At 44.3% G+C, this 22,840-nt stretch overlaps 1 protein-coding gene across 1 annotated transcript in view; it reads right to left on the bottom strand.

Annotated features, from left to right (window-relative positions):
* The window catches only part of daam2 (dishevelled associated activator of morphogenesis 2), a 125,000-nt gene that overhangs the window by 46,346 nt on the left and 55,814 nt on the right, over positions 1 to 22,840 (bottom strand). Inside the window, exons 3-4 of the mRNA XM_034675073.1 lie at positions 11,995 to 12,084; positions 2,241 to 2,315 (exon numbers count right to left, since the gene is read on the bottom strand). Coding sequence (XP_034530964.1) covers positions 2,241 to 2,315; positions 11,995 to 12,084 — 165 coding nt within the window. The remainder of the gene's footprint in view (positions 1 to 2,240; positions 2,316 to 11,994; positions 12,085 to 22,840) is intronic.

The following is a 22,840-nucleotide window of genomic DNA, read 5'->3' on the forward strand; positions in this document are numbered from 1 at the left end:
AACCATCAGAACTATTTCAGAGGCAGCGGAGAGAGGCAGCCAGTGGTTATGGATAAAGAGGAAAGATTCCTGCTGGGCATCGTGTTGAATACGCAGGGACACACTGCAGGGCTTGATCACCCCTGTAGGGCCTTCCTCAGGTGAGGGTGTATAGTTGTAAACAGGTGAAACGTCCAATGACCCTGAGGTATACTACTGACGATGTGTCTCAAGCCAGTTCAACCATACTCCCTTGGTAGGTGCCAGCACTTAGACGATGGTTTACATCTCGTCCTGTGTTTTTGAATACTTCATATGTGAGATATTAGAGTGTGAATGCTCAGTTCAAGCTTTTTACAGGCAGACAACCAGAACTTTTTCTACACAGTTCTGATCAAAGTTGAATTTTAGACCCTGAAAAGTCACATCGATAGTCAGAAATTTCAGTGAATCAAACATCAGAAAAATACAGATATACGTCTGCAAACTCTCTGAGACTACAGTGAAAACATCAAGCAAGAGAGTAAAGGAAACCTGCAGAGACAAATCAAGAGAGGCTCCAAGCCTGCGTCCATTAATGCCATTTTTGGTGCACCGCCTTTCAAGCTTCAGGTTGATGCAGATTAAGACTGACATGCACAGGGGACATTTTCCCCATCACTGTTAATTCATTTCTTACATTTCTGCCATTGTGTTGATGTAATTGAACTCAATAATAATGTGAATAATCATGGGGCACCGATGGCCTAGCGATCTAAGCGCACCCCATATACAGAGGCCACCGTCCTCGTCGCAGAGGTCGCAGGCTCCATTCCAGCCTCGACCATTTACTGCATGTCCTCCCCCTCTCTCTGCTCCCCACATGTCATGTCTCGCCTCACCTGTCCTGTCCATTAAAGCCCGAAAATATAACTTACTTACTTACTTACTTCATTCCCAGTATTGATGCATGCATTTGCACACACTCAGTGAATTGTCTGGGGCTAATCCGCTTTTTTTTTTCAGGAAATGTTAAGATTATAAAAACTGTGTATACTGTAGACTAAAAATAAAAGAGTGAGACTCTAAGCTGGAGGTTGTTTCAAAGAGGAAAAAGCTGCAGAATAACTGACAGCATTTCTGACACCTCAGAGCAAAGAGGCAGCGCTGCAGCTCTGGCAGATTTTAAACATGTTGTCAACTCACATCTCAGGACTTTTTCTAGCCTGTACTGAAAATACTGTGTTTGTCTCTCTCTCTCTGTGTGTATGTGTGTGTGTGTGTGTGTGGGTACGTGTAAAGAATGACAGTAAAATAGTTCCTCCAGACTTGAACAAACAGCTCAGGTACATTCAGGAGCAGCTCTTTCCCGTTCCCCTGAGCGGGTGCCAGTAAACAAAAACATCTGTAAAAATAGCATCATCCAACAAGGGTCGTTGCTACAGGCGTGTTTTCCAGAAATACAAACACTCCTGCAATAAACAGATATTAAATGCCATTATGTTTTGGCTTTTTGTTGGAGGAAGTCTGTGTTAGTCGAGCACTTTATCTGATCCCTGCCCTGGAAAGACTTGTAAATGTATTAAAGTGTTTCCTCGTCCTGATGAGGAAAACAAACAAACGAGAATCAACTGAGTGGAATGAGGAAGAGTCCGTTACCGAGGCTCGTCTGACTTGTTAGCCTCTAAATTTCATGCTTACATGCCACGCTTTAAGAGCCCCTCTAAAAATGTCACGTTTTACGGTCTCCAAACATGCAGGAGCCGACATGTCGTCCACAGAGGGTCTCAGGGTCAAAGGTCACCGGTCAGTGGCCTTATGTACAAATGAAATAATTCAGCTAACATGACAGACTTCATGTTTTTAAATGATACTGAGCTCGCGGCTGAGTGCTGTGTCACGATGCTATCACGCTGTTGTTATTGGCAGCCACACTCGCTGGAATTAATGAATATTGTCATCCTGGCTTTGCTCCGCGTCTTGGACGGTCATTCCCACTGACTGAGCCGTGGAGAGTCTGAGTGGCCTGTTTGTCATCACAGTGTGTGTGAATGCCGGGGTCGTGGCGCTGGAATGTGGTCATGCGAATATAACAAGCAGTCAGCAGGGAGGCGATAAAAAGAGAGCCAACAGAGAGGTCTGAGAAAGAATGACTGAGTGAACACTGACCTCCGAGGAGGGAGGGGGGAGTCAGAGGCTTAAAATAGTCAACTTCAAGTCGCCGTACAGTACTCATTCATCTTGGGAAAATATACAAAAAGGGTAAGAGACATTTCACTTACAGCAGCCATGGAGTTGATGCGATCGATGTAGTAGTCGGGCCAGCTGGTGGCCAGTTTGTTGGGGTCCTCTTGCTCCTGTGAACAAACAGAGACAACGACAGAGAGTCACTTTACAGAGAAAGACAAAAACAAACTGCCGGTGTTATTGTTCTATTTCGGGGGATTTATGTGCCTTCATTGAGAGATGGGACAGTGGAGGGTTGGAAACAGGGAGGAGAGGGTGGGTATGACCATAGACTATAAATAATGGACGTAGTATCCGTGACGTCACCCATCTGTTCCTGAGCGCTGTTTTGAAGCCAGGCGGCGGCGGCAGCCATATTGGAAATGCTGAACTCATCCAAGAGTGTGAAGCAAAGAGGCGGGGTTCGAGCCTCCTAGCCAACAGCTATGTGTTTCCGCCTGTCAATCAAGTCAGTCATGACCTTATTTGGGCAAAAACTCTTAATCTTAAAATGCAGACTGAACACCCAGACATGACACCAAAGATAAGTGCATTCATAGGATGCTTCTTCTCCCAACAAGTTACCTTATAATCAAACTCAAGCATCATCTACTCCGCCTGATAACGTCTTTTTTAGCTGGTTTGTTGTGAGGAGCTGGAATGATGTATTCTGCGTTGTTTTGACCTCCACACTGTAAATCAAGTGGTGAACAAAAAACATGTTTGACCCTCTGCAGACTATTTCTAATGTTGATCCTTTCCTTGGAGGCATGAGGATCAAATCAACACAAATTATATGTAATCTAGAAACATCAAACCCTTCTGCAAAAGGTTTACAAACCGTCCGAGCACTGCAGACATGTTTTCAAATTTTACAAACTTCTTGACAGCCTTTGCACTTTTCGCCCAACTACAGGTCAGGAGCAAGTCATATCGCCGGTTTATCATCCATTTTCTGAAAAACACTCGTGGATCTGAGGAGTAAAGTAAAGTTGCACTCTGTTTTCAGACCCTTTCACACTCCACTCACATTGTTTCACTTTAAGCTACATGCCACAGTGTCGACTGAGAGAATGATCCAGTTGGGTCACGACATGTCTCTTGGTTCACCTGTCCAAGCTTTTATCACACAGAGAAACAGAAACAGGAGACGTAGTGAAGAACTGCCTTGAGGAAAGAAACGCTCTGTCTGAGATCAATTTGTCCAGGCCAATCAGAGGAAGCGTGATGCCACAAGCGACCTAAGGCACTGGGGAAAACAGAGAGCGTGTTCCTCGCTCACATCTGGTCTTGTTTAGACGGGGCTTAAAGTGCTGGTGGAGCGTTGTTGTTGTTCCTGTTTCTGCACGTCAACTAGAGATGGAAACTTAAAGTGTGCCTTATAAGAGGAGCATCGAGGAGCTGTGGAAGAAATATGTTGCTGGAGGTTAATACCATGTTACTCTTCCAGGTGCACGGCCTGGTTTGTCGTACTGTAATGACATTGTCTGCATATTGCATGTGTTTTGTCTGTTGATCGTCTGGTCTCCAAATCCAAAATATTTCCACACATCTGATTTGTTCCCGAGAGGAGAGGGAATATCATGTACATCCTGTTGATCTCAGCTGATTGACTTTGTGTGCTTGCTGCTAATTTTGCTTGAACATTCAGGATGATGCAAACGCACACCTGGGGGAAACTGTGATACAAGTGAGGGGTAGGAATTTCAAAATAAAAGCGCATCTTTAAGGTGATGATGAAGATTGATGTTTAGACCTCTGTAATGGTCATTTCAGTTCCTTAGTGTTCAACTGCTTGAGGCGCCCCATCCCCTGCTTTCTCAACAAGATACCAGGTCCTTCTGTGTTTTAAATTGTGATGTCTGGACTTCTTAAACAACCCGCCTGGATACAAAACCCTGTCCCGGTGCAGCTATCTGCAGCAAAAGAGTGTGAAAACACTCTGAGTAGGGCTGCTGATACCTGCAGCAGACAAAGGGAGTGAAGCATACCTTGGGGGCGTTCCTCAGTTATAAATGTTTAGGTCTCCCCATGCTCAGGGTCTTTCTTCATTCTGACCGCTCGTGTTGATTGACCTTTTCTTTGCAAAGAAAATAAAAACTTGTCGGCCGGCAGAAGTCTCTATTTCTTTATTCACTATAAGCGGAGAACTCCCACAACACCTCCCATAGATTAACTGAGATTAATGGATTGATACACCCCTTGTTAATAATGCCAAATCATATCCACCTTTAAAATTAAAGTAGTTAAGACACCCTACTTACAACAAGCTACAAACGACTCCACACTAAAGCGACTCTGTGATATCCTGTATAACTTCCCTGAAGAGTGTTTACATCATTTACTGCAAGGTCATTCAGTAAGTGCTCGTCAATCCTCCTTGTGTGTCTTCTTTATATGGAAAATCCATTTCCATGCCACCCCGTCCATTCATCTCTGAAATGTTGCTGCTGCATTTGCATGGCGGCAGAGAAAGAATAACCTTCTCTGTTGATAAAGCTGTTTGGCTCAACTCTGAGACCAGCCTGAATCGATTGTCCTCAGACATAAAGCCTCCTTATTAACTCCAGTAACCCAATCAACTTCAATCCTGGGCATAAAAACAAGCTGCAGAAACAGCAACCTCGCTGATTTACGGGTCATTAACACTCACAGCTCCGCTCCAGTCTTTCGGAGGGGGAAAGTAAAGGTTGGTCAAAGTCAATTACTACTCTCATAGTGACTTCTGTTTCTGATCTGCAGCACTCAGCGCCGATTTTTAAACTGAGTTACACTGAGGGAAAAACAATAGAGCTCACTGTACCACTCGCTCGCTTGTGTTTTCAAGCTGGCCGGCTGACACACTCGGAACGCGATGCCAGACAGATCCTGACGCTGAGATTAACAACTTAACTGCCTCTTTCTGGCCCGGCTGAATTACAGCCGCCGCTGACACGCCCTCCAAAACATGTTGAGTCCAATGCAACATTTACTCTGGCAGTTTCACGAGCTGGAATAAAGTACTGTAATTTTCCTCTTGTTATGGGACCAATGAAAAATGATTACAACATGGGGTTGTTTCTGGGATATCAGTCCGAGCACTTCCTGAAAGATATGGGATTTCTAAAGGAGTGAAGTGATGGTTGCACTGTTTTTATTCCTTCATCAGACCTTTTTACAAGTTAATCTGAGCTGTTGGTTGGTATCAGCATCTCCTGATAAGAGCCAGACTGCAGAATATGAAGTGAAAAGTACAAACAGGGCTGAAGGGATGAACTCAATGTGTGCAAACTGAGTGCTTCTATATGTATGGTCCTCTTCTGGATGAAAACATTCCAGTCGTGTGCTTCACTGCGACAGTTTAGGGTCAGCCCTGTCGTTCTATTACAGCAATTACACACTCCCACCACACCGTGCATTCCTCACGTCTGGTGACGTTAAATATGATTTACAATCGGGTTCCAGCTAAAGCAGGACAGGAATCCCCAGCAGTGTATCAGGTATATTTCTGTAAGGTGTTCCTCTTGGTTCAAACATCTGTTGAGGGATATATTGTTTCTCTGCAGACCCAAACACTGAATAAATCCCGGGTTCATGAACGTATCACTGGATTGTTTGGCAGGCGATTGCTTTTTCAGAGGCACCTGTTGAAAGAGAAGATGAAATTACATATTTCAGCTCCCCTGCTGTCATGCAACAAGCCAGGCTTAAGGGTCAGAACCTCCTGGAAGGTTTCACTCACACTGATGATTGAGTTCACAGATTGTAAAACAACTACAAACATATGGATATCACGTCGAGGTTTGAAGAACAACAGGTGGCAGAAAGTCTGAATACTCGATTGGCTTCAGTTAAAGACAAAGAACTTTGAAGGGTTGCAGCAGGTTTTCACTGTTAGCTCAACTTCAACGTGATTTAAAGTAATGAGACGGATAAAGTTGGGCGGATGAAGATAAATAAAGAACGCAAAGCAGATTCAAGATCCTCATTCTTTGACCAATCAGCTACGCAAGATCCATCTTAGCCTTTGAGGGGAACAGCAAACACTTTGGTGCTTCAGTGCCTTCAGATATCCAGTTAAGACTCCTCTTTATGTGCACTGGTCATTGCATATTGTCCAATTAAAATACAAACATGTAAAAAAAAAGTGGTTATCTTATTATCAGTATCAGCTCAAAAAAAATCCATGTCATGCATCTCTAATTTAAGCCAATGCCTTCAATCTTCAGTAGCTACTCCACTGCATGAATCCGAAGCTTTCTGCATCCTGACACGACTCAAACTTTGAATAATCAACAGAGAGAAACCTTCCTCGTCAGCAGACATTGCACTCTTTATCATCTGTTTCTGGAGATCTCAGGCCTCTGCTAACTTGAGCATGTTGCACCTCAATGTTCTTCACATCACAGATCAGCATATTTTCATTTTCACATTTTCCAGTCTCAGGGCTTTGGCAGCCAACTTGGCCCAGTTGCTCTTTCTATTGAAGTCAAAGCGCTGTGGATCCCAGACGAGACAGAATCTATACATTGTCTCTCAGTGACATGCTTTTAAGGGGTCTCCAGTTACTCTGGCAATCCCCAGTGCTTGTCAGCGACTTAAACTCTGTTCCCATGTGCTCAGAGAGGCCCAGGGGGACCCGGGCTGTAACGTAGGGGCTCTCATGAGCTGTCCAGAACAGTGACAGCACCGGCAGGACGCACAGCACTGATTGCTGAATGGAATGACTTATTGTTGTTAGACTTCCTAACAGCATTCAAGGACTGGATGTCAGATTACTTCCTCTAATTTAACCCTGACAAAAGAGAAGTCTTAATAAAGTGCCTTTCTTCTGAACGAGCTAAACTTCAGACCCTGTGCCGGACATGTTGAGGGAGCCTCAAATATTCTTGTTTCCTAGTATCTGAACTTCAAGTGGTACAAAAGAATAGTCCAGTTCTGTTTCTTCCAACTTAAAGAAATCAGCCCAAGATCTGGAAATAAATCAGTGTTGTTGTCTCTCCTGAACACTGGACTTTACATTAACATGAATCACTGTGCTCTCTGGGGTTGTTTGCAGCTTCTCAAATTGTCTTCTTCAAGATATAAAGCTGTTAAAAGTCTGTCAGTCTCTAGCCAGCTCTTTCTTTCTCTGCCTCCTTCATCTTACTTTTAAAGCCCAGCACAGTCTCTGCAGATTCAACATGAATCTGGTCCTGCTGGAGGTTTCTTCCTGTCTAAAGGATGTATTTTTTCTTAATGTTGCGACAAGGTAAGAAACAACACTCAGAAATCAGTCATGCTTTGGCACAACTCATCATAGAGTGTGCAGGTACAAACTGTTAAATCAGTTGGCAGAGGTTTCCTTGCAGGTTTTGTTATTTAGCCTTAATTTTACCAGGAACAGTCCCATTGAGATACAAAGTCTCTTTTACAAGGGAGTCCTGGCCAAGACAGCAGCATAAAAAGTTTCACATTGAGAACACGACAAAACATATCATAACAAGTAACTATTACATCAACTTATAAATTAGCAGTGTTAAGATCTATAACATGTGCACAAGCTGATCAGATGAGCCTTTATCCTAGTTTTAAAATCCTCCAATCGAATTAAACAATCCAGTTTGAGGAGACCTTGAAGCTCAGACCAGGATGAGGGAGCAAAGACATTAAAAGCACTTTTCCCAAAACAGAGCGAGACCGAGGAATGACAAAAATAATTCGTTCATGGGACCAAAGATTACAGCCACCGACAACTTTAGGAATCAATAAAGAGCATAAATAACACGGCAGCTCATGAAGTACGACTTTATAAAGAAAGATATACCAATGCTCCATTCTTCTGTTGTGTAAGGAAGACAAGCCTACCTTTTCATGAGATACAGTGATATGTGTGCAGAGTCCTAAACCAGTAACAAACCACAATGCAGCATGGGATACCGAGTCCAACATTTTCAGAGAGGTTGAGGAAGCATACAGTTAACATACAGTGATATTTCATCAATGCACCTTAGCATCCAGCCTGTACTGACTGTTGTGTTTGCTCATTTTAATGTAGCTTTGTTTCTGCAGTTCCACCAAGGGCGACTAAAATTGGCATTTGCAGCGTGTGAGACATGCAGCATAAACTACACTTTAAAGACGTGAAGCAGCATGTCCTGTCAGTATGATAAGCTGGACTAGCTACTTAAACTACAGTGGCAAACCGAGATTGATTAACTGACACGCGCACTGACATATCAATACTGAACTTTGACTGGCGGTGATGATTTTTGTTTGGTTAAAACAGCAACAGCCCTGGAAACAACACATATAGACTAATCAGTGCTATAAGCATGGTGCATTGCTTGGATAACACCGGGACAGGAATTGTTCAGGTTGTAGATGTTTTTAAATTTGCACCTGCATGTTGGTCAGAAACATGACACATGCATGCACCACACCCCTTTACATTCTGATTACTGCATATCAAATCCATTCAAGCATGTCTTCAGTAACTTCATTACCGCTTTGTTAAATCCAGGCATCATGTATCTGTCCGTCTGCATGTGTTTACATTGTTTCTGTACACTCCACTCCAGCTGTCGCCACAAAATGTTCTGGTTTGCGAAACGAGGGGAGGGGGATTGTTCGACATTCCAAAGACCCGATCTCTCTGCGGGGGCTATTTATCTATGGAAGCCGGGATATAAAGTCTCACCTAGAGAGGCAGGAAATGGACAGGATATTGAATTCTGTGAGATTATGTAACGTATGCTGCCTGTTACAGGTAGCTAGCATAACGCACATTTTTGCACACACACTCTGTCAGAGATCTTTGCTTGCAGTCAAATTAGTTTAAGTGACGTGGATGAAACACACATGCATAATAATTTAAAACATCAGCTGCTGCCACGTTGATGAAGATGATGTGCAGGTGGATGTGGTACCTTCGGTCTAGTTCCCCATTCACAGCTTCTGAGAGGGGAGGCAAACCTGAGCTACAGAAGATCCTATTTTTAGAGGAATTGGGGACAGTGACTCATGGATCAATGCTGGATGGTCTGTGTGTTGGCTCCGATAAAGAGCCATATTGTGTGTTGGTGGGCTGTGAACACAGTGCCAGTGTGTGTGTGTGTGTGTGTGTGTGTGTGTGTGTGTGTCAGTGCAGCGCTACTAATGGGAGTCAGGAGACCCTGTTTGGCTCTCAGCACTGAATGATTATCAGGAGCTATTAGATGTTACATCGTGTTCCCTACCTGGGGGCTGCTGGACACGAGTCATGCTTAGAAAACCAAGTGTACACACACACACATACACATACACATACACACACACATACACATACACATACACACACACACATACACACACACACACACACACACACACACACACACACACTGGCAGGCACTTCAAAACGCTCATACAGAGATTTACTCTCTGCACTTGCACACTAAGCATGTATAAGACATCCCTTCATTCTCACATGTTCCTGGAATGAGGTCCACTGTCTCTCTCTTCCTTTTACACACACACAGATACGTGCACACACACACGCACTCACACACACAGATAGCTAGCTAACACCCCTGGCTATGGCTGACTGGGTGGCTGAGATCAGAGGTGCAGATACTGTTGGCTTATGTAAAGCCTGAAGGCCTCGACAAGATGTTCGAGTTAGTCATGGTACACAGAGATCAAATGTACACTAATTCTCTTACATCACCGCTAACTGGTGTAAGCTGAACACTAAGAGGACCAGTGTCTCATAAACAAACTCAAAACGTTGATTTCAAACCAAAGAGCTGAATTTGAAAGTTGATGTTTCATTTTTTTGCAAATGAACAGAGTCATTTTATTTTCACTCAGAGAAAACTCAACACACAGAGATGAGGATTGTTCCTCAGTTTATTGGAAAATCTTTGTAACATTTGTGTTTTTCACTGGACACAGAAGAAACTGAAGCGTCAAAACTTCATTGGTTTGCGGGATAAATGTGTTGGCCAGTTTGTGTAGCAGGTGAACAAAGTTAGCTTGTCCCTTTGTGCCCTCCGTGTCTCCCTCCAAGTGTTATCTAACCACAACAACTGGAGCCGTCGCCCGGCTGGAGGGAACAAGGGGACCAGTGTGTGTCCCGGACGGGACCGGCTGAGGGAAGTTCTGCTGTCCTCTGCTCCCTCCATTCAAATCAGTGTCCTGCTGTAACTCTGAGGAACACAGGGCAGCACTGTGCGGTGCGAGCATGTGGGTTATGTCTGAATAACCTGCACATATTCCTCTGTATGTGTCTGTGTGGGCGTGTGCACGTGCAGGGGCAGAATTCATGCCTTCCTGCCTGCACATTCACACTCAGACATGCAGGTTATTATCCGATATTGTACGCCAGTTGTTTTTTTCCTGGTTCTCCATTACGCCGACTCTATCCATGAATGAGGGGTTTGTTTGGTTTTTCCTCCAGCTTTCCGCTGTTCGCTGTTACCCCGGTTTTGCTCTCTGTTTCCTGGCGTGGACACACAGCTGTTTTTTTTCACCTCAGTCTCACAGAGGAAATGATTTCTGACTGGGGGAGGAACGACAAACTAATATATCCTACCTCTGAACCCGGCTTAGGAGCACACGGCAAACCATTCTGGTTCCAACGAGTCAAAGCTGGTGCCAAACTTTTGTTTCCACTACCTTCTCCTCCAGCACAAAGAGTCCTCATAAACGTCTGTGGTCACTTCAGTGAGATATTCAATATCTGATATGAGAGTGTTATTGCAACTTGCAACTTTTATGTGGGTTGACATGTGCAAATGCACGTTCTGCCAACAATGCAACCTCCTTTGAAAGCATGCAATCTATTCACAGCTCACTGCAGGTCCTATGGTTATCATAATGTTTTAATACTCAGATTATATCCTCCTCTTCTATTATCTTTACACATATTGTGTTTCATTGTAAACTCATGTGGGCCTCCAGCTTCCATCCTCGCCTTGACATCCCTCTAAACACACCACAATTCCACTGCTCTTCTTTTTCCTTGTAACTCAATGCTGGCTGGACTACAAGAACAAATTTTGACACATGCAGGTGCGCACACACTCACACACACACACAAAGCGGTGTGTGTTTACTACTTTTTAAAGAGGTTGTCAGAGTCTATCATATCAGCAAAGTGGAGCCTGCATGCCTTGGAAAGAGAGAGGAGGGGTCACAGCCTCGTCCTGCTTCCAGCACTCAACCCTCAGCCAAAAAACAAATTAGCACAGAGACACAGGGGAGGGTTTATGACTATTTATTCAATTTGCTTTCTGAGTGAGAGAGCGGGGGGCTTGGATTCCCTTTTTTTCTCCAAGCACAATGCCATCTCCCGGTGCACATTCGACCACAAAGTGAGACCAGAGTTGTTGTGGAGAGACACGCTGAAGGGTATGAGGAAAGCGAGAGATGTTTTGGCGAGGGGAGCAGGGTGAACCAGAGGCCTGACCAGAATGTTCGAGTGCTTCCAATGTATGTTGACAATTCTTAAGCAGCACAAGGAAATTGCTCCACTGTGGGGAGGGAGATGTGGAGATTGAGGGTCTTGTGACAGAGGTTTTTGGGGGGGATGCATTTGTATGTACTGTGTTGTTTACATGTGTGTTAACAACACACACATGTGCTCGCACATTACTGCCTTCAAGGAAACACTGTGCTGGCGTTGCATGTGCCCGTGTTTACGTCAATGCCGAAATGAGAAAATTAGTTCTGGTAAGAAAATGCCCTTCAACAACATTCTGTGCAGACAGTTTGGCTCTGATTTGTGGGTTCAGGCAGCCAGTCAACGCAGGGCCAGCCAGAGATCAGAGCTGATGTACAGAACGAACGGAACGGCAGAGACCAACTCACCTTCTTCTTGCTGCAGTAGATCTGCCATTTCTTCTCGTCTGGGAGAGCGAACATGGCCTCCCTGTTCTTATCCGTCAGGTCCAGCTCATCCTGCAACAAAAAGAGAAGCCGTTTCAGAAGCAGAATTACATTTTTTAACCTTACAGACTTGTTGGAATGGGACTCGCTCTTATGATTGGCTCATTCTGAAAGCACTTCGAGTTAATACTGAACTGGGTCGATCAGCATTTTCCATTGATGCTCCTAAATCATGGAATACCCTTCAACAGACTTTAAAGTTGATATCCATATATTCCCTCTTTTGCAGAGTTTAAGACTTTAATCTCTGACCACTGTGTCTCAAACTTTTTGGGAATGATTGTGTGTTTGTTCGTTGTTTCTAACGTGCCTGTGATCTCAACAACATTGGAAATGAGGGAAACCTCAATGTCTTCGAGAATAAATAAAGGTTTTGAATTGAATTGAATCTTACAGAAGGAGATAGAGTGGATAATATTTCTTTTAGCATGTTAGGAATCAGAAAAACATCAAGCATCATTTAAAGCAATGACTGGGTCAAACATGAGAGTGATGACCACAGCTACGAGGACACATTACGACAATCTTTGATATCCCTAGAACAATACAAACTTCCTGTAAGCACTCAATCAACCAGATGAAGAACAATGAAGCCCAAAGTCAAACATTTGTTTTACAACCAAAACAGTTTGGTTAAGATTAAGAAAAATCAGACTTTAACACAATCAAAGAAGAAGAAAAGAAACTCTGGACTCCGGTTTTGCTAGCTGCCGTATCCAACATGTGAGCTGTTAAGAACCAGGCACACAACACTGAGGTGACAGCTCATTACAGAGTGTGTTTTAGGAGAGACCTCATGGCAGAACACTTCATGTTTGCACAGTGACATTTGATTCTGCCTCACAGAGAAGTGGTCACCTCAGACTCCGGAGGAGCGTTTTAATATTCACCCTGTGGCTTCGCTTAATTCTTCAGCTTGGTACAAGGAGCCTCCTGCACCTTTTGAAATGCATATGAGAGCAGGAAATGAGTCTGTATGCGCCAGGGAGGAAAGTAAAGTCCCGAACAAGAGATGGACAGATCAGGAGGGAGAGATGCATTGATAGAAAAAGATGATGGCAGACGGAGAAAGGGGCGATGAAATTCTAAAAAACGGATAAGCCCCAAAAAACAGGAGCAAAGGATGAGATATTATCGCCCGAGGGCTTTGTGCCCAAGCTCAAACTAATCTCACCATAATGGCTCTGCTACCATGACGTCAGCCAGAAGTGCCGGGCCTCCCGGGCCCCCCAGAGTGAAGATGGCCACCAGTGCCAGAGGTGGGGCCCCCTTTAAAGCAGGCCAGTGGATTCACAGGGTTTGTTTTCATCCATTCAGCTGGACGGGGTGAGCTGAGGTGGCCCACATTCCAAGTCTTCCACACTATAAGGAATGACATCATCTCTTACTGAGTCCTTTCAGCGGGATAACCAGCAGCAGCATTACTGCGGCTTTGGCCAAAGAGGAAAAATGTGGAGGGTGTGAACTTCAAGGGGGTCTAAGACTGATAGAAACCACAAAGACGCTTTAGAATCTTTGGTCAAAGCATTTTTCATCCCAGCAACGTGGATTCAATGATTAATTGTGACTCACACACAGAGCTGGTCCTCCAGGGTCTACATTAGCAGCAACAATAAATGCATGCTGCTGCTACTGGTGACCCGTGCAGGCTCTTTAGTTTGAAGCAGAGAACAAGCCATCGTCTGGCGGCTACACATCCAACCTCTGACACTCTGCCCTTCAATCTTTAAAGATTTCAGCTTGGGGTTGGACCACGATCCTCTCTCCACATCCCCAGGCTTAGAAACTGAGGCCGAGAAACCAGCTTGTCTCTGGCCTGCCGCCTGCTTCCTGGGTCAAAGCCCTGCTGTCCAAGCTGCTGCTGTTTGGAGGAGCTGATACTGGGAAATCAACGAGAATAAGACCCCTGGATTTGAACCAGATGGGAGCCGAGCCCAGCAGCTGATCTTTATGCGCCTTCTTGCTCGCTCCACTGTATTACTGAGTCTCCTTGCAACACTCCACAGCAGGCCTCTCAAATTAAAAGCTTATATACAGAGGGGAGGCTCTGTGTGAACGCCAGCAATGAAAATGAGGATTTAGGTGTCTGAGACACCCAGGTTTAACAGTCATGGGGAGAAAGCTATCCAAGAGCTCCATTTAAAGACAGATTGATTACAGCAGGGTTTTATTTCAGATTTAAGGTGCATGAATAGGATAACAGTAAAGTCTGGTATGGTAGCAAGAACAAAGGGGCAGAGTGGCAGGTTGGCTATGGGCTTGTTACGGCGGCATGACGTGTTGAGAGCAGAGTTAATTCACTCAGACACGTCTGTTTGCTCCTCTTAAAAAGTTATTTTCCATTAACAGGAAGACAAGCCCGTCTGATATGAAACAAGTGCTGCCCTATACTACAACAGAAGAGTCTGTGTATCACCTGCCTGCAAACATGCTCACAGCTTAGACAGATAATGACTGCATGCTAACTGGAAAGTGTTATTTAGTTATCAGTGGCATTTCACTCTGGAACGTATAATTGCTTTGGCTGCGTGCAGGCCGTTCCCCAAGATGAAGTGCCATGAAACTTATCCAGTTGCTCTCTACATCTGCTGTACATACACACACACACATACTGTAGGAGCCACAGAGAGAACAGGACAATAAGCCTCGACTTTTGGGGCGCCAGTTAAGCTTAATGGTTAAATCGCCCCATGAACAGAGACTACAGTCCTCATAGGAGGCGACCCGGGTTTGAGCACGTCACTTCCAAGTTTTATGCTCTGTAGGTGCATTTCGACTAAGAGTTCCGGGGTCTTTTAGCCCCCAGAACTACTTTACCCTGAACTAAAAGGTTCTGTTCCCCCCATTGTTGTCTGCGTTACGACCGCTGGCTGAAGTCCCGGGTAGAGTGTGCAAATCAGTGACGTATGGAGGGAAAAAAAGTAAAACAAAGACGAATGCCATTCATCACAGATGACACCATAGAAGCAGACGGACAGGCAGGTATCATTATGAGCAACACAACAGTTAGTCTGTTAGCATGAAGAGACTCAGCTGGTTCTGCTTTAGATGGTGCTATATTTTATCACAGATGGATTCACTGAATCAAAACGTGAGAGGAGATAAGTGCGAGTAGCAAAGACGTTTCAACACGGCTTTAAAATCCTTTTTAACTCAAAAAGCCGTTGCAGAGATCGACCGGTGTTTTGGTTTAAACACCGACCCTGTTAACTGGTGACTTTCAGCCGGTTGCATCCCTCATAAACGTCTTTAGACGATCATTAAATATCTGATGAGGATATTTTGAATCTTAATAAAAACTAAATTAGTTTGCATTCCCAGGAACTCCCTCTGTGTTTAAACAGCTGTGTAAACTCCACAAACACTGACACGTTCAGCTGAAGGTCTCCAGTTTACAGGGTCACTTTTAAAACTGTAACACCGGGAGAGACGCATTCATGGTGGGCTGAGAGAAGACTACTGTTACAAGCTGCTAAATCAAGAGAATCACAGCTTCTTCTTTTGAAAAGTACACACACATACAAAAAAGATAGAACAAATAAAAACTAATGAAAGAAAGAGAAATCAAGTGAATCACAGATGTGTGTGATGTTATTGTGGACGACGGGCGGAATAAAAACACTGCGGTTAATCTACCAATCAGACACGTTCAGCATTGCAGGCCCCGCCCCCTGAAAGTCCTAGGACCTTTGAAAAGTACTACCACCCTAGAGATTATCTACCCCTGAACTAAATTCAGACCCTGGGTCCACCGGTCGAAACGCACGTAGTTCCGGGGTAAAGCTCCTCTGGTCGAAAAACGCCTTATCTGTTGTCCTATCAAGTCACTAAAAACCCAAGATGAATCTCTGAAATACATATCATTTAAGATCAGACCTGAAGGGAGCTCAGCCATGAAAGAGATTGTGATATGGAGAGTTTTTTCAAGTGTTCAGTCCTACCGATGAACCACTCATTTCACTGACATGGGGGGATTTTGTAGCATATAAAAAGGGTCTAAAAGTAGGATGCAGAAAAAGCTTAACACATGAACAAAAGACAAACATGCAGTGTCCACATCGATCTGTTCATCTCTTATACAAATTTGTAAAAAGCTTAAGTTTTTGGCAAACTTTAAATGTCAAGAAATAGTAGTCTCCTGGGATAGACGGGTCATTCTTTAAAGCTCATTAAAAACACTAAAGCGTTGTTTGAACTAATTTCTCCACGTCTCTGTCTGAACCAAGTTATTACACTGTATGTATTTATAACTATAAATACAGCTTAAATAACTTACAAAGTTTCTGTTTCACTTCTTTCTGCTCTGAAGCTTCTTCATGTCAAGGTTTGGAAACAAGGACAGAAGGTTTTATTCAATCATTGTTGGGAAAAGTGATTAAAACAGACTGGGAGCTGGTAAAGCGTGTCGGGGTGATGGAGGAATGTGAATGTTAAACCAGCCAGAAGACTTTTCACTTTCCCCGTTATGCAACATCCCAACCTTTCTTCCATTACCCGAGCCATTAAAACTCGCTCCAACACCACATCCGCGTCACATGGCTTCTATTCACAACCACAACAACACCCGAGAAACACCCAGTCCCTCACTCGGTCTTCCAAAACAGAACAGAACTAAACCGCTCTCCACTCTGCTGTGTAAAGCTTCCTCTTGATGTGCCTTGCTCTTCCTCCACCTTCCTGCTCCGGTCGGGGATTTACATAAACCAAAGCTAATATTGTTACACCTGCAGTCGGAGAGGGGAAAAACACAAAGCTAAGACCTTTTCTTTCACATTTCCCAGAGAAGTGCCGATCAAATAATGCTACAAATTATGAAAAGGGTTTGAGATATTCCTGTAATATCATGCAGACTGACTGAGGAGCTCTGTCAATCAAATTTGCTGATTCGACTTCTTACATGTGCCGAGAAACCGGGCTCACTGAGATCTGGTGCAGAGAGCGTGCATGAAGAGCTGATTTAGACATTTTCTTAAATATTCTTATTGAATACACTTTGTTGACAACCTCCGGTCTGAAAATAAGAGTCCAATGCGGAAGTGCTAAAAACTGCAGTCCATCGAGGATCCTCTTGAGGCTGGCTCCGGAAGTACCAGAAACCACATACACACCGATTCAAAAGAGACGATCTTTACAGCAGAAATAAACATGTCTACAGCCTGGTGCAAAAGATGAGAGTAGTCTGGATACATCATTTCTCGATCAGCACACACTGTACTGTGTTGCTTAGCGCCGCTCAAGTGGCTGCTTGTTGCAGCAGCTCTCTCTTTTTTCATATCTGTTTAGTTCTCTTTGTATTTGGAGCCTGTCAGGACTTTTAATGACTCATTTGTTGGCCATAGACACCAAACTGGCTACATTTGCAGTGGTGTTTTTATTATTTTTGTTCCTGTGTGTGTCTGGAGATCCTGCGTGTATCCATGGTAACATTGTTTACATACGAGATCAGCTGTTAGCAGCCCGTAGCATGTCGATGCTAAACGATGCTAGGCCCGATGTTCCCTGCGAGCTTAGGAGAAGGAGGCAAGGATGACGTGCTGGTATTGAGGAGCAAACTAAAAAAGACTACATGGACCTGTCCTTCCACCCACCGGTATGGGGAATGTAAGATCTATCTACGATAAGGTGGACAAGCTAACCCTGCACCAGAGGGAATACTGGCAGAGTAGTATCATGCTAACAGAGCTAACACCGGACACGAACGCCACATTGGAAGGATTTCACTTGCTGTGGGCGGACAGGATACAGGAGAGCAAGACTGAACTAACTGGTGAAGAAGGCCAGCTCAGTCCTGGACCCTGTGGAGGTGGTGACTGACAGGAGAATTATGGCCAAGCTGTCGTCTCTGATGGACATTACTTTTAATATATATATATTCTTGTTGAAATTCTTGCACTGTACACATTTTTGTTTGCTGCTGTAACTCCATGAATTTCCCCATTGTGGGACGAATAAAGGAGTATCTTATCTTATCTTATCTTATCTTATCTTACACGGGGTGAATTTTTTCATAACGCGGCAATTGAAGATATTGAGATTACGAGTCTTCCAATGAGAGTCACAGCTGACTTGATTGACAGGCGGGAACACTGTAGCTGTTAGCTAGGAGGCTCAAAGCCAGCATCTTTACGTCACACTCGCTCGACAGCAGCAATATGGCTCCCGCTTCAAAAACAGATGGGTGACATCACGGATCCTACGTCCATTATTTATGCAGTCTATGGTTGACGCGGGTGGCCCAGCTGGGGCACTAACTTATTCAGCTGTGGCATTACATAAATACATTTGAATGAGACGTCACAGAAAGTCTGAGGGATATTTAAATATTTATCTACACGTATGGAAAGAGCACGGAGAGAGAGAGAGAGGTTGTAATGAAACATGGGAGTGAAGTCAGAGCGGTGAGGGAGAACCTAAATACTCGCTACTGTTGTTTAGACTACGGTAAATATCCACTTCAGGCTAAGTGCATCGAGACAGAGATGAGTTGCAGTTACATGGAGAGGCAAAGAAGTGGAAGAAGTTTAAGTGCACGTGTTGCTATACATTAGAGTTCAAGATTGGGACAAACACTTGATGAAGCATCCACAAGTGAATGAGAGAGAGAGTGAAAGACAGGCAGCGATGGTCGATCAACAGAGGGAGAATTGGTAAACAAAGCAGCGACACTGAAAATCGAAACCCTATTTTCTCATTGTTTCATATCAGTAACGCTCTAAAGATGTTATAAAAGTTTCTACATCTTTGCACAGACACGCAGGAAGGTGCAGGATTTTGTCCATTTGCTACATTAGTCCTGCTTCTTCCTGCCTAACATGTGTCTTTCTGCTCCGCCCTCAGTCACAGCCACTACACGGCGAACTCTCCTCACTCAGAGGTCACCAAAAACTGGAGGAGAAGGAGGATTTATTTTACTTGAATTGAATCGAAGTTGAAAATTCTGGTATGGTGACAAATCTAAAACAAGCACACAGGAAGTCAGAGGGGTCAGTCAGTGAGTAGGTGTGAGTGACCGACAGGGGAGTGGGAGTGGGAGTGGGTGTGTCCGCGTGACAGCTGATTGAGAAGGTGTGAGGCTCTCCCTCATGAGAAGTATGTGAGGTCCAAGAATGACATCCTTTCCATGTGTGTCTATGAAGTGGCATTTCCAGGGTGGACGTGAAGGTCTTTATCTCATGTAAAGTCCTACAGAACTGAATGAGACAGTCTGTCTGGCCTAGTGCTGACACACTCACACTCACACACACACACACACACACACACAGCATATATATATCCTACTGTCGACTCTGGGCGAGACAGGAAAGCAGAGGAAAGACAGGCAAGATGGCAGGAAGTCATATGAGGCCTCCAGGGGACACAAAGGAAGCTGTAGCTGCCATTAATGACCCAAAGCAGATTCAGTGAGATTGTGTGTGACTGTGACTGTGTGTGTGTGTGTAATGTGTTTACATTCCTATCCAACAGTGGATCTTGGTGTTACGCATCCACCAACTGGGGACCACCAGGCTAAAAAGGGACGTTCAGGAAAGCCCCAGTTTGTCATGTTTTGATATAACTCTAAGTATAAATTCTATACAGTTAAATGATAATAACGTATATCTCATTGTTAAAACCACACTCCTTCATAGAAATGAATATGTCTGAATGACTTCAGATTAATGGGTAACGATTGTCTTCACAGTAATAACCGAGCAGCAACCTCCGGCTGCGTGAATTGAAGCCAATACGGAAGTGTTAAAAACTGCAGTTCATCAAGTGTCCACTTGAGGCTGGCTTCTCAAGTCCTGGAAACCACATACACACACATTCAAAAAAGCCGATCTTTACAGCAGAAATAAACATGTTTACAGCCTGGTACAAAAAACGAGTGAAGTCTGGAGAGTCTGATCGGCACACACTGTATGGGGGGTGAATTTTTTCACAACACGGCAACTTCGAAGATATTAAGTTTACGAGTTTTCCATTACGAGAGGCACAGCTGAGTTGATTGGGGAGGAGGCTCAAAGCCCGCCTCTTTACATCACATTTGCTTGACAGTAGTTATGTTGAGTTCAGCATTTCCAATATGGCTGCCGCCGCCGATTGGCCTCGAACAGCGCTTCAGGGACAGATGGGTGACGTCATGGATACTTCGTCCATTATTTATACAGTCTATGGTAATAACTTAGAGACGATACGAGTCATATGACACAACATGGTACGATATGATTGCACCGGTTTAGCTCAGTTGGTGGATCAGGTCTATACAGAGGCTGGAGTCCTCGTCACACTGGCTGTAGGATGGATTCGTGGCCCTGACAGGATTTGGTGCATGTCCTCCCTCGCTCTCTCTCTCCCCACGTTTCCTGTTACTCTCAAGCTGTCCTATCACTTAGAGACAAAGAGCCCAAAAGATCATCTGAAAAATATATTTTCTGGGTTGTATCCACCTTAGTCAGGATATTTTGAGGATATTTGTACTACTGTTAATGTAGGGGTCCCCACTTTGAGAGGTAGAAAGCCTGTATGGGGGCAGCCCTACCACTGATTAAAAAGAAAACACACAGCAGAAGAATTGTTGGCACAAAGACCTTCAAATATACTTTCTATTCCATTTTGGTTGGTTCAAAGTAACCAGAAAAAGAGGTCTACACGTGGTTATAATCCCCCATTAGTGTGTTTCACCAGGATTTGCCTCACAACTGCTCCTGGAGTTCCTCTCATTTGGTGAAGCCTGTCTCTGAATCATTAAACCACGACCAAGTAAAGGTCAAAGGCCGACGTCGTCTACTGAAGATTAAGCCAGAATGAATTTACCCGCTTCATGTCCCGTTACAAATCACCACATCACACACACACAGAGGGCTCACAACACTTTACAACATTTAGATGAGTCAGAATATCCTCTCTTTGATGAGTCAGGGTCAGTAGCCACTGTTAAACTACCGCCTCTCCCCCCCCAGTCCAAACAAGGCGTCAGCTCTGCCAAGATAAGGTTAGCTCAGGACAGCGAGAGACGGCGCTGACACCGAGGTAGGAAACACCACCAAATCAGACGAGTGAAAAGGGAAGGAGAGAGGAAAGATGCGGCATCCCGGGGCGTACACTGTGGAGGAAACTCACTCCCAGTGGCTCAGAGGGTGGAGAACGTTTCCATTCTCTTGTTATGCAACACAGTTTGGATTCACATCGGGCTTACTGGAGGAACATTAGGAGAGGATTTATGTTTTTCAGAGAGTACAGTTATCCTGGAAACACTAGCTGAGGTTTTTGAATGAGAAAGTCTAATTTTACCGTCCCTGCTTTGGGAACATAATTGAAATGCTGCTAAAAAAAAAAAAGTAATCCAATACCGGCTATAATATGAGATCAGCATCTGCGAAAACACCACTACGCCAGCACTTACCCCACACCATAATCTTGTAGCCTTGAAATATATTGACTTGTTTTTGCACTCCTTTGCAACCATGGATTACATTATGAGTATGGTGAGTGCTGTTTTATAGGAACAAGGAAAAACTGATTCAAGGTCATATAAATCAAGTTAGCAAAGTGTGCAGAGTATAACCCATCAGCGTTTGTCTTCTTTAAGTTGCACTGTGATCAAATTGGTACCTGATCATGGTGTTTGGCACTCTCAGCCCTCCAGCCTCTTGCTTCCTGCTGTGCAGAGTCACAGCATCAGTAAAGGCCTATATTGATGCATGCATTTATAACATCTCGTCTTGACTCCTCTACTTCTTTGCACATGAGCTTAGAGCAGTTATCTCTTCAACGCCTGCAGCTGCTTCGAACTGCACAGCTCTGTGAAGAATAAGAGGGACCACACTACACCTGTGCTGCTCTCTCTCCACTCCCTTCCTGTCCTTCACAGGATTGATTTCAAGTTTTTGTTGTCAGCCAAATTTCTACATCTTCATACCCCAGCTGGAGCACTGAGGTCAGCCAATCAACGCTCTTGAAGTGCCTGAAACTACTCTTAAAAGCAGGAGCAATGGAGCCTTTGCAATAGCAAGTGGAACAGCTTCCAGTTTCAAATCAGATCGGCCCCGTGTTTTAAATCACTGTTAAAGGCTCCTCTTCTTCCTCTTCTTTGTGCCGCTGATGTAGTGGTATCATGCAAGATTCCCATTCTTGCAACCCCAGTTCAACTCCAGGTGTTTTGGGGCAGCAGTAGCTCAGTTGGGGCAGCAGTAGCTCAGTCCGTAGGGGTCCATGGCTTGGGATTGGGAGGGTCGTCGGTTAAAGTCCCAGAGTGGACACAGTTTAGCCAGTCGACTGGTGGCTGGTCCATTTGCCTGGGCACTGCCGGTGTGCCCTTGAGCAAGGCACAGAACCTCCAACTGCTCGGGTGGCGTTGGTTGATGGCAGCCTCCACACTCTAAGTGCATGTCCATAGCATGTTGGTGCATGATTGTATGTTTATCAAACTATGTGTGTATATAGCATGATCAAAAAAAAGAACACAAGTGAAAAATGTAATTTTGCATGTTGTCTTGTGTTACTTCTTTGACTTTTTAAAGCACTTTGGTCCACCTTGTTTGTTTGTAAATGTGCTGTATTAATACAGTTTATTAACATAGCTCAATAAAATCAGTCTCATGAAGGAACGAGTGGTATCAGCGCATCTCTAACATGGATGCTATGTGAAAGGCTGTGGCACACAGAGGCAGTGCCTGACACTGGACAGCTGGACCAATTCCCAGAGTGGTTGGATTTAAACTGGCCCAAATTACGGGACACAGAGAGAGAGAAAGAATGAGGCTCACACATCGGGACAGAAACAAAG

Source organism: Notolabrus celidotus, chromosome 22 (genome assembly GCF_009762535.1).
Source record: "Notolabrus celidotus isolate fNotCel1 chromosome 22, fNotCel1.pri, whole genome shotgun sequence".
Taxonomy (NCBI): Eukaryota; Metazoa; Chordata; class Actinopteri; order Labriformes; family Labridae; genus Notolabrus; species Notolabrus celidotus.